This window comes from Octopus bimaculoides, chromosome 18, assembly GCF_046866305.1.
Source record: "Octopus bimaculoides isolate indiv1 chromosome 18, ASM4686630v1, whole genome shotgun sequence".
Lineage (NCBI taxonomy): Eukaryota > Metazoa > Mollusca > Cephalopoda > Octopoda > Octopodidae > Octopus > Octopus bimaculoides.
The window spans coordinates 28,112,506-28,127,044 of NC_142945.1; the positions used below are offsets into that span (position 1 = coordinate 28,112,506).

The window sequence follows — 14,539 nt, forward strand, 5'->3', positions numbered from 1 at the left end:
TAAAAACTAGCATAATTTCAATTCTGGCTTTTAATGTACCAAACATATAATGCAGTTCTTTGCTACCCGTGCAACTATCACTCATATTGTGAAATTTTAATAGGTTATTCAACCTTTTAGAAATGATAAAACAATGTGACATCTGGCATCAAAACTGAAACATACAATGCTGTTAGTATTTATTGTTTCTTTAATAGAGACCATTTCCTAGAATGTTACAATCATTATGCAATGAAAGGGTTAAAATGTTGAGGTTATTTTTAATCTGTTAAACAAAACATCAAGTAAAATAGATGCACCTTGACTGCAGTTAGACTTTTACAACAGGCACTACCCATTAAACACTGAAATAAAAGTTGTGAGAAAGAAGTGTTAGAATCAATAAAGTGAACAAAGTGTTTATCACTTTTGTCTAACCCTATGGAAACAAAAAGAAACAAAAAAGCCAATAATTACGTTTACCTATTCATCTCTAATCCACTAAATTTCCATACTGGTAGCATAAAACCAGCTGATCCACTCATTCACAATGTGTGCCATAAATGCTTTGTCCCAATTATATATAACTTGGTAATTAACTAAGTGTGTTTGTGTGTGTGTGTGGAAGTGAGTGAATGTGTGCGTGACGAGTGAGTGAATGTGTGCGTGGCGAGTGAGTGAATGTGTGCGTGACGAGTGAGTGAATGTGTGCGTGGCGAGTGAGTGAATGTGTGCGTGGCGAGTGAGTGAATGTGTGCGTGGCGAGTGAGTGAATGTGTGCGTGGCGAGTGAGTGAATGTGTGCGTGGCGAGTGAGTGAATGTGTGCGTGGCGAGTGAGTGAGTGAGTGGTCTGTGAGCGAGCGAATGTGCGTGGCGAGTGAGCGAGCGAATGTGCGTGGCGAGTGAGCGAGCGAATGTGCGTGGCGAGTGAGCGAGCGAATGTGCGTGGCGAGTGAGCGAGCGAATGTGCGTGGCGAGTGAGCGAGCGAATGTGCGTGGCGAGTGAGCGAGCGAATGTGCGTGGCGAGTGAGCGAGCGAATGTGCGTGGCGAGTGAGCGAGCGAATGTGCGTGGCGAGTGAGCGAGCGAATGTGCGTGGCGAGTGAGCGAGCGAATGTGCGTGGCGAGTGAGCGAGCGAATGTGCGTGGCGAGTGAGCGAGCGAATGTGCGTGGCGAGTGAGCGAGCGAATGTGAGTGGCGAGTGAGCAAATGTGCGTGGTGAGTGAGTGGCGAGTGAGCAAATGTGCGTGGTGAGTGAGTGGCGAGTGAGCAAATGTGCGTGGTGAGTGAGTGGCGAGTGAGCAAATGTGCGTGGTGAGTGAGTGGCGAGTGAGCAAATGTGCGTGGTGAGTGAGTGGCGAGTGAGCAAATGTGCGTGGTGAGTGAGTGGCGAGTGAGCAAATGTGCGTGGTGAGTGAGTGGCGAGTGAGCAAATGTGCGTGGTGAGTGAGTGGCGAGTGAGCAAATGTGCGTGGTGAGTGAGTGGCGAGTGAGCAAATGTGCGTGGTGAGTGAGTGGCGAGTGAGCAAATGTGCGTGGTGAGTGAGCAAATGTGCGTGGTGAGTGAGTGGCGAGTGAGCAAATGTGCGTGGTGAGTGAGTGGCGAGTGAGCAAATGTGCGTGGTGAGTGAGCAAATGTGCGTGGTGAGTGAGTGGCGAGTGAGCAAATGTGCGTGGTGAGTGAGTGGCGAGTGAGCAAATGTGCGTGGTGAGTGAGTGGCGAGTGAGCAAATGTGCGTGGTGAGTGAGTGGCGAGTGAGCAAATGTGTGTGGTGAGTGAGCAAATGTGCGTGGTGAGTGAGTGGCGAGTGAGCAAATGTGTGTGGTGAGTGAGCAAATGTGCGTGGTGAGTGAGTGGCGAGTGAGCAAATGTGCATGGTGAGTGAGTGGCTAGTGAGCGAATGTGCGTGGTGAGTGAGTGGCGAGTGAGCGAATGTGCGTGGTGAGTGAGCAAATGTGCATGGAGAGTGCGCAAATGTGCGTGGCGAGTGAGGGATTGTGCGAGCGTGAGGGCGTGCGTTAGTGTGAGTCCCACCCAATTTGTCATGTGTATATCTATAAATGCAGTACTGCTAAATGAACTCCCCCACCACCCCATTTCATAAAGAATAGACAATAACTTGTATGCATCAGTGCTATACCTTTTCTTTGCTGGCTATCATCCTGAAAGTGCGGGTGCAAACCTCTGGACAAATGACTCTTAAGACCTCAAAACATTGTTATACCTAATTTTATTTTGATGTTGCTACAACAAATAGAGTCAGCTAATCTTGATTAATTATTCATCATAGTCTGATTATTTTCATATCAATGTAATAGACTTATTTCAACAATTTGTCATTATTTCCTGTTTTTCCATCATAATATTATACAAATTTAAGTTTAAGAAGTAATCTACCTAGTCAATGGTATTAGATTCCTAAATATCATCAATACTCTGCCAAATGCAGAAGCAACAACAAACTCAAGACAAATGGGGTATAAGTGATCTACATTTCAGAAAACTATTATAAGTCCACAGCCAAACCTAAATTTATCATATATTGCTAGTGCTCCTATTTATCAGGACTTCAATAGTAATCATGATAATGTAGGAATTCATCTTAACTGTCTTATTGTGCATTTCAAGGAGTATAAGTTTGTCAATAACAATCAACAGAAATTGTTATATCAACTGTGGATTGGCCATGAAACTAATAACTATTCAGTCCTGAAGAACAAAACAAAATTTTCTATGAAAACTGCTTTGTAAATTGACTGGTCAATTCAAAAAACTAAATTATTCTGAGGTAGTACTACTCTATATCTTTGAGATGATAAATTATGTACATTATTTACAATGGTATGTTGCTGATGCCATTTTTCTGTTGATATTATTCAAGTCCCTGCCTGGGACTGAACTTAGCATCTGAAGGTTAGTAGCTTATGCTCTTATCCACTACACTAGTGGGCAATTATAGAGTGAATTTTAGAGCTTACAAACCTAGTACTTTATCTTTTAATACTGGTTCCCATATTACATTCATATCTCCACTAAGTCTGCTTAGCAGGTTATTGTATCCTATCATATGTGCACCTGATGAAGGCTGGAGAGCACATCAGCTGAAATGTGACAACAATGAACAAGATGAGAACACCTATCCATCCATTGTAAATAATAATGGTATCTAATATAGTTGCCCAAAGTATAATGAAAATTGGTTAGTCATGATGACTGGTTAGCTGCTAACTCAAATGGTAGGTTTCTTTAGCATACAATCAATATTGATTGCCTGTTGAATAAACCAAACTAAATAGTGGTATACCATTGATAAATGACATTAGCATTTCAATATTTTCATCAAACTATTAAAAATACATCTAAAGCTTACACATGACCATGACTGACCAGAATATCAGATGAGATCACACATCAGTCACAATGTGCTTGGCATCGCTTTAGCCTTCAAATGATGCCACCCTGCTGGCCAGGTGAGCAGACCAACATTCCCCACTGACCGAAAGGGAGACAGGAGCAACATGAAATGAAGTGCCTTGCTCAAGAACACAATGCGCTGCCCAATCAGGAAATTGAACCCATGATCTAGCGACCAGGAGTGCAACAGCCGCACCACTAGGCCAAGTGTTTTGACATAACCAATGGAAGACTGTAAAATGTTATACGAGTTATAAAAAATCAGAATTTCCTTAATAAAAAATGTAATCCACAAGAAAAAAAATTAGCAAATGTCAATCAAAATAATTTCAAATTTGCTAAATCTTAAAAAAACAAAACTACTCAACAGGATAACTAGGTAGGAAACGAATTCAATATTAAAGATGACAATGTATATTAAAGATTTGTTTGAAGAAATCAAAACTTATCTACATTTATAAATCAATAATGCATTAAATTCGTTGCTGGCACTACTAAAACTTTAGATTTGAAAAGATATAAAATAATCTGATCATCATTAGAATAGATTTTGAAAAAATAAATGCTAATTGCAATAAAGGTATTCTACTGAAAAAGAAAAATACCCGTCAAATTTAAAATAACCAACCACAAAATTGTGAAGCTATTGCGAAAAGGTTTCAAATCTATTTTGAAGGAATTGAATGAAAGCATTTAAAATGTCAGTGACGCCTGTGCTCTGGAATACAGATATTGTTAATAAATGTTGATAATTTAATAGATTTAAATATTAAAAATAATTTTTTAAAATTAATTTATGTGTTAATTATTCCAAAGTATTTTCACCCACTGAAAAAACACTGGCCAAAATTTATATACATCTGGGTGAAAAACTGATTTATCAAAAGGTCACCCCACTAACATTTTTAAAACCAAATTGGTAAAAGAATTGGATTGTAAAGTAGTGAACAGCACATCAGAACCTATTAATCACAGGATTGGGACTGTGCTGTCTGTCACTATTTGGAAACCAATGTCAATTATTTTAGTTATATTAGTGCATTTGGCAAAAAAAATTTAGAAAAATATCAATACTATGAAAAAATTACCAATTCCAAAAATGCATATTAAGTATTGGCATTCATTTCAACAGAATATTATTGTACATTAATAAAGAAAGAGGCAAACCTTAGTGTATTATTTTGTAATTTAATGTAAAGTAACTTAGCACTGAAACAATAAGTGAAATGAAATTTTAGCACAAGAGATGTGTCAGCAATTGGTATTTAGAGTGGGTCTGTTAGATGAATATAGAGTTGAATGTACATTGGCACACTCATCTAAAACATTGGATGTACATGCATGGCGATATTCACAAATAGAATAGAAGGATTATGTAAAGTTAATCAATTCTTCTATAGTTATTTTGAATTAATCATTAAACAAATCCCTAATAAACATTCTCAAATAAAGATATACCAGCACATAATAGATCTCAATGATTGCAACATTTGGCATCCTCAAGTTTGATGCAAGTCATAATCATTGTATCTAGATTCAAAACATTAAATTGTTAAAAGTCAATAGAATACGAGTAAAAACTGATATCAATATGGTTTTTATTAATTCATTAATGATAGGCCAAAAAACTAACTGATGATAAACATCCAAGAGAAAATTAAATAAAATGAGACGTCATTACACAGGAATTTATTAATCTGCAGTTCAATTTTTATGGAGCAATTATTCCAAAAATTTTACAAAATAAAAATTCAACTGAGTTGTATGAAGGTTATTTGAGCATAAGTTGCAGATGCTGAGAAAAAAAATAGATGCAATAGTCATGTTATGTTGCTGATATGACATATAAAGAATGGTAAAAAAAAACTTCTGCACCACGGCAATGAATACGAGCAACTCTAGTGGACCAAACTATTTAATGATAAAATGTGGTTTATTGTCATAGATTTTTTCTCAGAATTTCCATACATTACATTGGCAACAAGCAATGAAATATTGACAATGGTCCATCAAATTTCACCATTGTTGGACTACTCAAAAGACAATTATATCTAGGCACAGCCATGGCTGTATGGTAAAAAGTTTGGTTCCCAACTATATATCTTCAGATTCAGTTGTGGGCAAGTTAGTTTTTTTTAACCCCAGGTAGACAGGAACTGAAATAAGCTGAGAGAGAGACAGACAGACAGACAGAGGGAGAGAGAGTGAAAGTGAGTGAGTGAACGTGCATGCATGTTTGTTTGTTTTATTGTCTCCTTGCCTTGGCACTATGTGACAGTGGCAAATTAGTGTCACCATCATGCAAGTGATGTCAGTTTCCAATCTTCCATGAAAAAAAATGTCTGGTCATGGGAAAGTATTCTCTTGCTTGAAAACAGGAGAGAGTTGGCAACAGGAAGGACAAATGACCCTATAGAAAATTCACCTCAGCAAAATTCCATCTGATCCATGTGAGCATAGAAATGTAGATGTTAAAACAGAAGATGGTGACCTATAACCAACCCACACAAGCATGAAAAAAAATCAAGTGTAAAATGATGAAACTAAAATTACATCATCTAAAAACAACTTTGCAGTCAAATGGGCATTCAACATTTGACGTCACCCATTTCCAAACTAGCTTCAGACAAGCAGAGTTCTTTATTTGAACAAGAAATTCAAAAAGCATGTCATGAAAATCCCTCATTAGTGGAAAGACAATCAGATTAATCTCGTACTATTCTGCCCTACATCTAGCATTTGAAAGAAGAGAGAAAAAAAATTACTTGCAGTGTGCTGCACAGTCAACAGCTAAAAGCAATTATATCATTATGACTGCAACTAACCTATGATCAAATGAAGGACAAACAATACCAACAAGTTAAACATTTGGTGGGGATTATTGAAAGAAAAGTAAATGGATTTGTGAAAATTAAGAAATTTGGCTTAATAGCAGACTTGATTAAAATATTGTTATCTAAATTGTGCATTGAAATTTGAACTATTTATCAATACATTTAGTATGAAATTCATAACACATGGTTTTTGTGCAGCCATGATTGGAGTTTCTGTTTTACTCCTCCAAAACCATGATCAAGACCCTGAAACAGGATAGTGGTGCTGCAACTGCTGATGAACTTTAGAACTGATGATGCAACATTGGTATAAGGTACATCTATCATTGTACTCAACTCAAATGCAAGTTGCATCAATATATGAAGAGAAGATAGTTGAAAGATATAAATGAAGCAGTCATCACTCAGTCCATCCTTTCCTGCTTCGTGCATGATATATTACCTTCACATCCATGGTTCTGGTTTTCCACCCAGTCTTCTTTTTACCACATTTAATATCTTCTTATTCAAGTATTTACTACTGATTTTTCTGGCCGCACACATAAGCTCTTCACTTACCTAAAATACTTTTCTAATCTCATTATTCCTAGGTAACTTGATCTGTTATACAGAGTACTCTGTACCTTGTTCTTTTCTCAACAGTCAACTGAATAGGATTAGTCGTCTTGTTTTTATAATTATCCTGTATCACTGGCACAATTTGTTGAGAAGAGAATTGTTGCATTTTGTATAATATATTTTGTCCACACACAATGTATGCATTATCATCATTTTAACATTCATTTTTCTATGCTTGCATGAATCGGACAAATTCACTGAGGAAGTTTCTCTTAGCCAGATGACCTTTCTATTGCCAACCTTCACCTGTTTCTAAGAAAGTTATTTCTCTATGGCCAGACATACAGGGTGCAATGGGCCGATTATCGCCAATTTATATTTTTAATTTTGTACATACATTGTTTATGATTTTGTCAACTACACAGTATAGTAGGGTCAGTTGGGCACCATCTGTGAGAAAAACAAAACCATGATGCAATGCACTGCTAGAAATTTGAAAACGACATGGTACTGCCCGGCATTCATACCAGAAGCTCTGATATGAACAGATGGTGAACACACAGAACAATCGTTAGCTTGCCCTGTCCCCAAAACGATAAAAAAAAAAAATAAAAAAAAAAAAAATAAAAAAATCGAACATCCAGTCAACATCATGGTATTTGCAATGATCACTAGTGTTGGTGATGTTATGCCTCCATCTTTCTATATGGCCTCACACTCAACACAGAGACCTACATTAAGTGCCTAGAAGAGGTAGTGCTGCCCTGGATCAAGAGGGTGGCTGCTGGAAGACCCTATGTCTGGCAACAGGACTCTGCACCATGCCACACAAGCAGGAGAACGGTCATGGCTGTCATAATTTCTGTGACCACATTACCCCTAACAACTGGCCACCTAACTCCCCATACTGCAACCCTCCTTGATTATTATGCATAGGGCACAGTTGAGCAAGAGACCAACAAAACTCCTTGTATCACCAAAGATGAACTGAAGGCAAGGATTATGGCAGCATTCACCAAATTAAACAAGGAGACCATCCAGAACAGGAGATTCTGAAGTTGTCTGGAGGCCATGGCTGAAGCCGATGGCAATTTTATTGAAAAAATTTACTCTTTAGTATTTCGAGATATGTAATTTTGGTAAATATTTCTGTTAAAATGAAATGTCAGTGGTATTTTCATCTTTGTGTAATTTAGACAACATATTCACTGTACCCTGTATTTTTCAAGGAAGACTTGAAACAAACGACGTCGGTCATATGAGGTTTACAACTAATAAACGTCAAGGATACACGAATAATATGATGAGCTTCTTTCAGTTTCTGCTTACCAAATCCATCCACAAGACTTTAGTTGGCCTGGAAGTAGAAGACACTTGCCCAAGGTACAGCACAATAGGACTCAACACAAAACCACAGGATTCAGAAGCAAGCATCTTAACACACAGATTTGCAACAGGTATTTCATGTGCATCTTTGGGACAAGTGATGTGTGTCTCTTCCTATATGAAGGTGCCCTGCAACTAAATGATCCCAATTGAATGAAGATGAAGAACAGCTTTTAGGTATACAACAGTTGTATAAATTCATTTTATTTTTGTGGCTATCAATCCAAGTGAAAATGCAGATTTCTGGAAGAATTCTTGAAAGAAACCAACACTTATATCTAATTATGAAACTGTGTTACAAACTGGATCTTATTTCTATGTTAATACAACATAATTCGAGTTATGTCTTGGCAAGTGACACAATACCTTGCTGCAATTATAGCGTTGTACCTTGAGATACATTTATAAAGTAAACTAGTCTAAGAACAAGCAGTTTAGTGGCTACATCACTAAGCAACAGTAAACCTACAATGCTAGTGATGACAGCATTAAGTATTGTATATTAAAAGAAAATAGTATAAATTATCAGTGGTTCAGAGGAAATGAAAAGAATCAGTACATCAGAGCACAAGCCAAAAGCTCTGCTTTCTCCTCAAGCATGCATTCTGATATCTCACCAAATATCACCAACAACTTCAGATAAGCTCGCTGATCAACTTTCCACATGCTTTTATGGTGCCACTCCTTTGTTAATATATATCTTGCCTCTTTAGTACTAAGCTCATGGTTTAAATATCTTAAATATTAATTTTGAACAATATGCCTCATAATTAGCAGTCTAATCAAAATCATCAACTATATGCTCCTTAGCAGCTGCCATATAATTACATCCCTAATAAAAACTGTTGATTACCACAAAAATACATTTTTATGAAGAGGGCATAACTTCACACCCTTTAAATTCAAGTCTTTCTACATCATCCCACACTAATAGAATAAGAAAAATGATTTGGTGTCGCTTAAGTTCCTTTGAATACTATCTAGACAGTGAGATGCCACCACCTTCCTGTTCAGCCGCATGGTCCAAGAAATTCCAGTTTGGAATCTATTTCAATGGATTTGATGCTGCTCAAATTTCAATATTTCCTACGACACCATTTGATCTACCTTGACCAACAGCTGCCCAGTTTCCAGTAGCTATCCTGGACTTTCTACATCTCTCCATTCACCCACCTGAGCCCGACAAGCTAGGTTCTGGTAATGAGCCTATGAAACTAAGTTGCATGGGATTAAATCAAATTGCTTTAAATTACATATACATACATAATATATACACAGACACACACATAACATCCTTTAACATATGCTTTCCATGCTGGTATGGGTTGGACAGTTTGACCAAAGCTGGCAAGCCAGAAAGCGGCATCAGGTTTCAGTCCAATTTGGCTTGGTTTCTATGGTTGGATGCCCTTCCTAACACCAACCACTTTACAATATGCTGGGTGCTTTTAACACACACGCACACACACGCACGCACACGAACACACGCGCACAAGAAATGGGATTCCTCCAGTTTCCATCTACTAAATCCATTCACACAAATTTTTCTAAAGAAGCCACTTGTTCAAAGTGTCGCACACTGGAACTGAATCTGAAATCAGATGTAAAGTGAACTTTTAACCACAGCAAAGTCTGCATTTAATGTATGGGTGTATATTATCATTTCACATTGCATTCACTGTCAGTATAAACTGGCCAAGCAGTTATAAACAAGTTGGGTACCGACTGCACTGCAGAACAGGTGAAGAGAACAACATCTCACCCATACATTCTATTATTGGTATGGCTTTTCAGCTTCCATTCCCTTGCTGAAACCATATATACATATCCATGCATATATAGAAAATGCTAAATTGGGGGTTGCTCTGTATCCAGGAGGGGATGTATTTTAAAGCAGTTTCAAGGATAAAATATTTACTAACTGGGCAGGGTGGACTCAACACTAATAGAGTCAAATTTCCTATAAGCTTAGTTCTAATAAAGATATCAGGTCTTGCTTGATGGCTTATTCAACCAGGCTCATGCCACCAGAACAAACATTACTTTTAAAAAAAAATTCACATAACTTTACTTGCAAGGACTTTCTCCAGTAACTTCACCTGAATATCCAAATTATTACACTCCTATCAATATCTAAAAGCATACTGATAAGTCATACATGTGATCTCTGCTCTCCTATGTTCAGAATCTCACTTTTAGGCTTTCCTTTGAACCTATTGTAAAAATTTTACTTTTGAACATACTAGCTATAGCTCATCTTCACAAAAACTGCCCCACTGCACTTTCTGAAGTTCTCTCCATATACTGAATCAAACATCACTTGTAAATCCTTTGTTTTGCATCTTCCTTCCACACAAATGCGTCTTTGCACAGTAGCCACCCAACATCTTTGACCTAATAACTAAACCAGTATCACCCCTATCCATCCTCAGTCCCACAGGATGCAAAGTTGCTTTAGGATGGGAATTCCTCTCCTATTGTAACTGGCTTTAAAAAAAACACCCACCCAAGCATGCTAGAATTTTAAAATCGAATTGCATCAGCATTTTTTAAATTTAAAATACTATTGTAGTTACTGAGAGAGAAATGCTACAAACAAGAGCTAAGTTTATATTACCACAATGTCAATTAATCATAATAATGCACGGTAATTATAGGGGAGTTAATCCTTTCAAATTTTCCAAAGCATTTAGCTAATTAAAGATTAATAGACAGTCGTCTATGATAGGTTAGCTTTTCATAGACTGATGTCTATTTGAATTAAACAAACTGAGGTAAGCAGAGTTGGATTTTGCTAAATAATACCTGAAAAAAATTTTTAAATATGAAAACAATATGACAAGCAAACAATTCTTTTCTTACAGTTAACGGTCTAATCATATGCGATTCAGTCTCTTAAAGTATTTGTATTTTTTACAAAAATCAAAAATAGTTATTGCATTGCTATACAGCAAGAGAATGTGGTGATATTAGCAGTGCTAAAATTAGCTAAATTCTTGTTAAGTGTCTTCAGCAACAACTTTACAGCATTCAAGGTTTTTCCTAAGAGTGGATAACTTTCCAAAATGTTATTTATGAAATTTGCATACTATCTACATCTAAATGTGACATTATCACAATATAACGGATTTTAAAATATTTAGAAATTCACCTGAAATAGCAAGAAATGTAAAGGCAAATGCAATAAATATTCTTTAAAAACTCAGAGTGGTCACAAGTTCAAAGAGTTATCCCAGAGGAATAAGTACTACTGGTTTCACCAGTACCACTATAAAATAGATATTGTTCAATTGTCACATTCATTCCATAAGTGGTAAAAATAGATTCAGTTGTAAAATAATTGCTCTAAAACAAATATTTGCAATGTTCATCATCGTGCAAGTTTGCTTGTACAAGTTGAATAACTTGTCTTTGTATATCAGACCAAAGAAAACTATTGCTGTTGGCACTCCGTCGCTTACGACGTAGAGGGTTTCAGTTGATCCGATCAACGAAACAGCCTGCTCATGAAATTAACGTGCAAGTAACTGAGTACTCCACAGACACGCGTACCCTTAACATAGTCCTCAGGGATATTCAGCGTGACACAGTGTGACAAGGCTGACCCTTTGAATTACAGGAACAACAGAAACAGGAAGTAAGAGTGGTGAAAGAGTACAGCAGGGTTCGCCACCATCCCCTGCCGGAGCCTCGTGGAGCTTTAGGTGTTTTCGCTCAATAAACACTCACAACGCCCGGTCTGGGAATCGAAACCGCGATCCAATGATCGCGATTCCGCTGCCCTAACCACTGGGCTATTGAGCCTCCACAAAGAAAACTATTAACGGAGAGTTAAGTTTTGATTTGTCAGGCTTTATCAAAATGAGTTTGTAAATCCACAGTTTGGTCATAAACAATGTCTAAATTAGGGGAGAGGACACAGTAACTTTAGAATATTGTTACTATCTTGAAATGAACTAGCAAACAGATTGGTCTGACGAGGAAGCAGGCAAATTCACCAAAACAAGTGCCACATATTCCAATAACAGCTAGAAGGTAAACAAAGAAAATTTTTAATAGCTGTTGTGGTTCCACTGCAATGGGAACGCCAACAACACAACATACATAATACCCATAACAGCCACCGATATAACACAGCGTGGTCTACATGAACCACCAGAGGTCCATAGTGAATTTTATGTCCAAGTTGGTTGCAAAAGTAATGCAAAATTAAATTTGTGATCCACGAATTTTGGGAACCACCTTCTGAAAAAAAAAAAAGGTTATGCCTCATCATAGCAAAAAAAAAAAAAAAAAAAAAAAAAAAAAACCCAAAAAACCTATACAGTTGTGGCGAGTGGTATCGTTTCCGTAGTCCCGTATTGGGATAGGAAAATTTGGTGCTAAGCCAGATGCAGAATGTGCAACAATAATTATTGTGATGATGTAATTGATAAATATATGCTGTTGAGTAGCACTCAATTGGCACTTATTTCAACGCATTGCCAGAACATAATCCAACAACTGGTAACCATTAAACGTATCTAAAAAACCTATTTAACTTTACTGGACTCAAATGTTAGCTAGAAGAAATGCTTACTAGTCTAAATGCTTATAACATACCAAATTCTACCTTAGTCAAAGAGAGTATGTTAAAAAGGTAAAAATTTAACCAGATCGAAAATATCAAAGATATTGATTTAGTGGTGAGTGTCAAGGCTGAGCAAATCCTGCAACTGACAAACGTCCAATCCACATTGGTGGTTACGAAACATTACAAAAATTTCGACCCAGCTGACATGTGGAGATAACGATGTTGCTTTTATAAACTACATGCATTTTTAAATCAGCGAGTTTTTTGTTTTTTCTTTCCACACCCCCATCAAAAAAAAAAAAAAAAAATACTTCATTAAATTGTAAAACAATTAGGTGAGTGGACAAAATTATATTCCGAACAGCAAGATATATAAAAAAAAATACACACCTTCCAATTAAGCAGGCTGCCATCTTTATAAATAAATTTACCCATTAATCATTTTATTTTCGCCAACACATGAAAAAATATTGTTAATCTCATCGATCCCGGAGATTGCAAAAATATACGATGAAAATATATATCATTTTGGTGAAATATTACACACACACTATATATATATATATATATATATATATATATATATATATACATACATTATCCGAAAGATATACGAGTGCATCTTTTCCCCTGACTTACGAGTCTCTTCGACGACTCACGCACGTATAATATATATATAGATAGATATGTCTGTCTGTCTGTCTCAGCCATAACAAGAATGAAAATAATATTGAAACGACTAGCATCTAGTAAAATAGACTGGGATGGAAGGTTGTTTTCCCCTGAAGACAAAAGAAGTGAAAGCGATGACCTTAAGAGATCAATAGACATACAAAATACATCGCAGGACCGACCATTCGCTTGGACAATATTAAAGTGACAAAAAGAGGAGTATTTTTAGTAAATGCTGCATTCACAGAAATAGTTACAATATGGATAACTTGCAAAATAATTGATTGCTTTAACAGTTGCTGTAGGTCAGACTGATTGAACAGCCATGACCATTCAGGTCTTTTGGTCTTAATTAAACCTGACCAAGAGCTATTAATGTCCAATGTGTCATTTGTTTTTTTTTTTCTTTTTATCACAGAGGTAGATTTGATAATTTTTAGCAAATTGAACCACTGCAGAAAGAGTACACCATTGCTTTAAATGGTCAATGAATAGGTGTATATAATTGAGTTGCAGTGAAATGGGAAAAGTGGAAATAATAAAACAGCTGAAGGGAATTTAATATGAAAGCGTCTTGGTTAGTGGAATAGCGACTATAAAGATTGGTAACATTTTTTAAAAAAAGATATTTTTACATTAATATAAACGATATAGACATATTAAACACATAATAATTACACTTCATCACAATTACAGCAGTTTTAAATCAAATCTAAAACAAATATTCGACGAACAAATCAGAAATAAACTTGGAGAATTTTAAAGAACGTCAAAAACAGAAACGGCCAAAGGAAGAAGAATCAATCGTAAAATATATTCTGAGTGGGATTGGCGAGAGAAATAGAAGAGAAACGTCTAATAAGAAGTTATATATTGCCTAGAAAATATAAAAGAAAGATTAGTAGAATTAGAAAAGATAATATAAGTACCTTGCAGATATTAATACAGCGAGTGAAGAATGTCGTATGAAGAGTGCGACAAAGATCAGTGCGAGTGGCAAACAACCTTCACCCGTTTTAAACGACCTTCGCTCTCAAACCACCGCGTCCTTTCCTTATATGGAAGCTCAAGGTCGTTATTGCGAGACGACAATACTCTTTCTATCACTCTTTCTGCCTCT

General features: G+C 36.6%; 1 protein-coding gene across 6 annotated transcripts in view; it reads right to left on the reverse strand.

Annotated features, from left to right (window-relative positions):
• Positions 1-14,437, reverse strand: part of LOC106876437 (pyruvate kinase PKM) — a 52,565-nt gene extending 38,128 nt beyond the window's left edge. For 4 of the 6 annotated variants that reach the window (XM_089365934.1, XM_089365933.1, XM_014924983.3 and 1 more), the window contains exon 1: positions 14,349-14,437. Coding sequence is in view for 2 of the 6 variants with exons in the window: in XM_089365932.1 (XP_089222058.1) it covers positions 300-338 (39 nt within the window). In the remaining 4 variants the exon portion in view is untranslated. Of the gene's footprint in view, positions 1-299; positions 345-14,348 lie in introns of all 6 variants that reach the window. The other 2 variants (XM_089365932.1, XM_014924981.3) reach the window with 1 other exon arrangement.
• Positions 14,438-14,539: the final 102 nt, after the last annotated feature.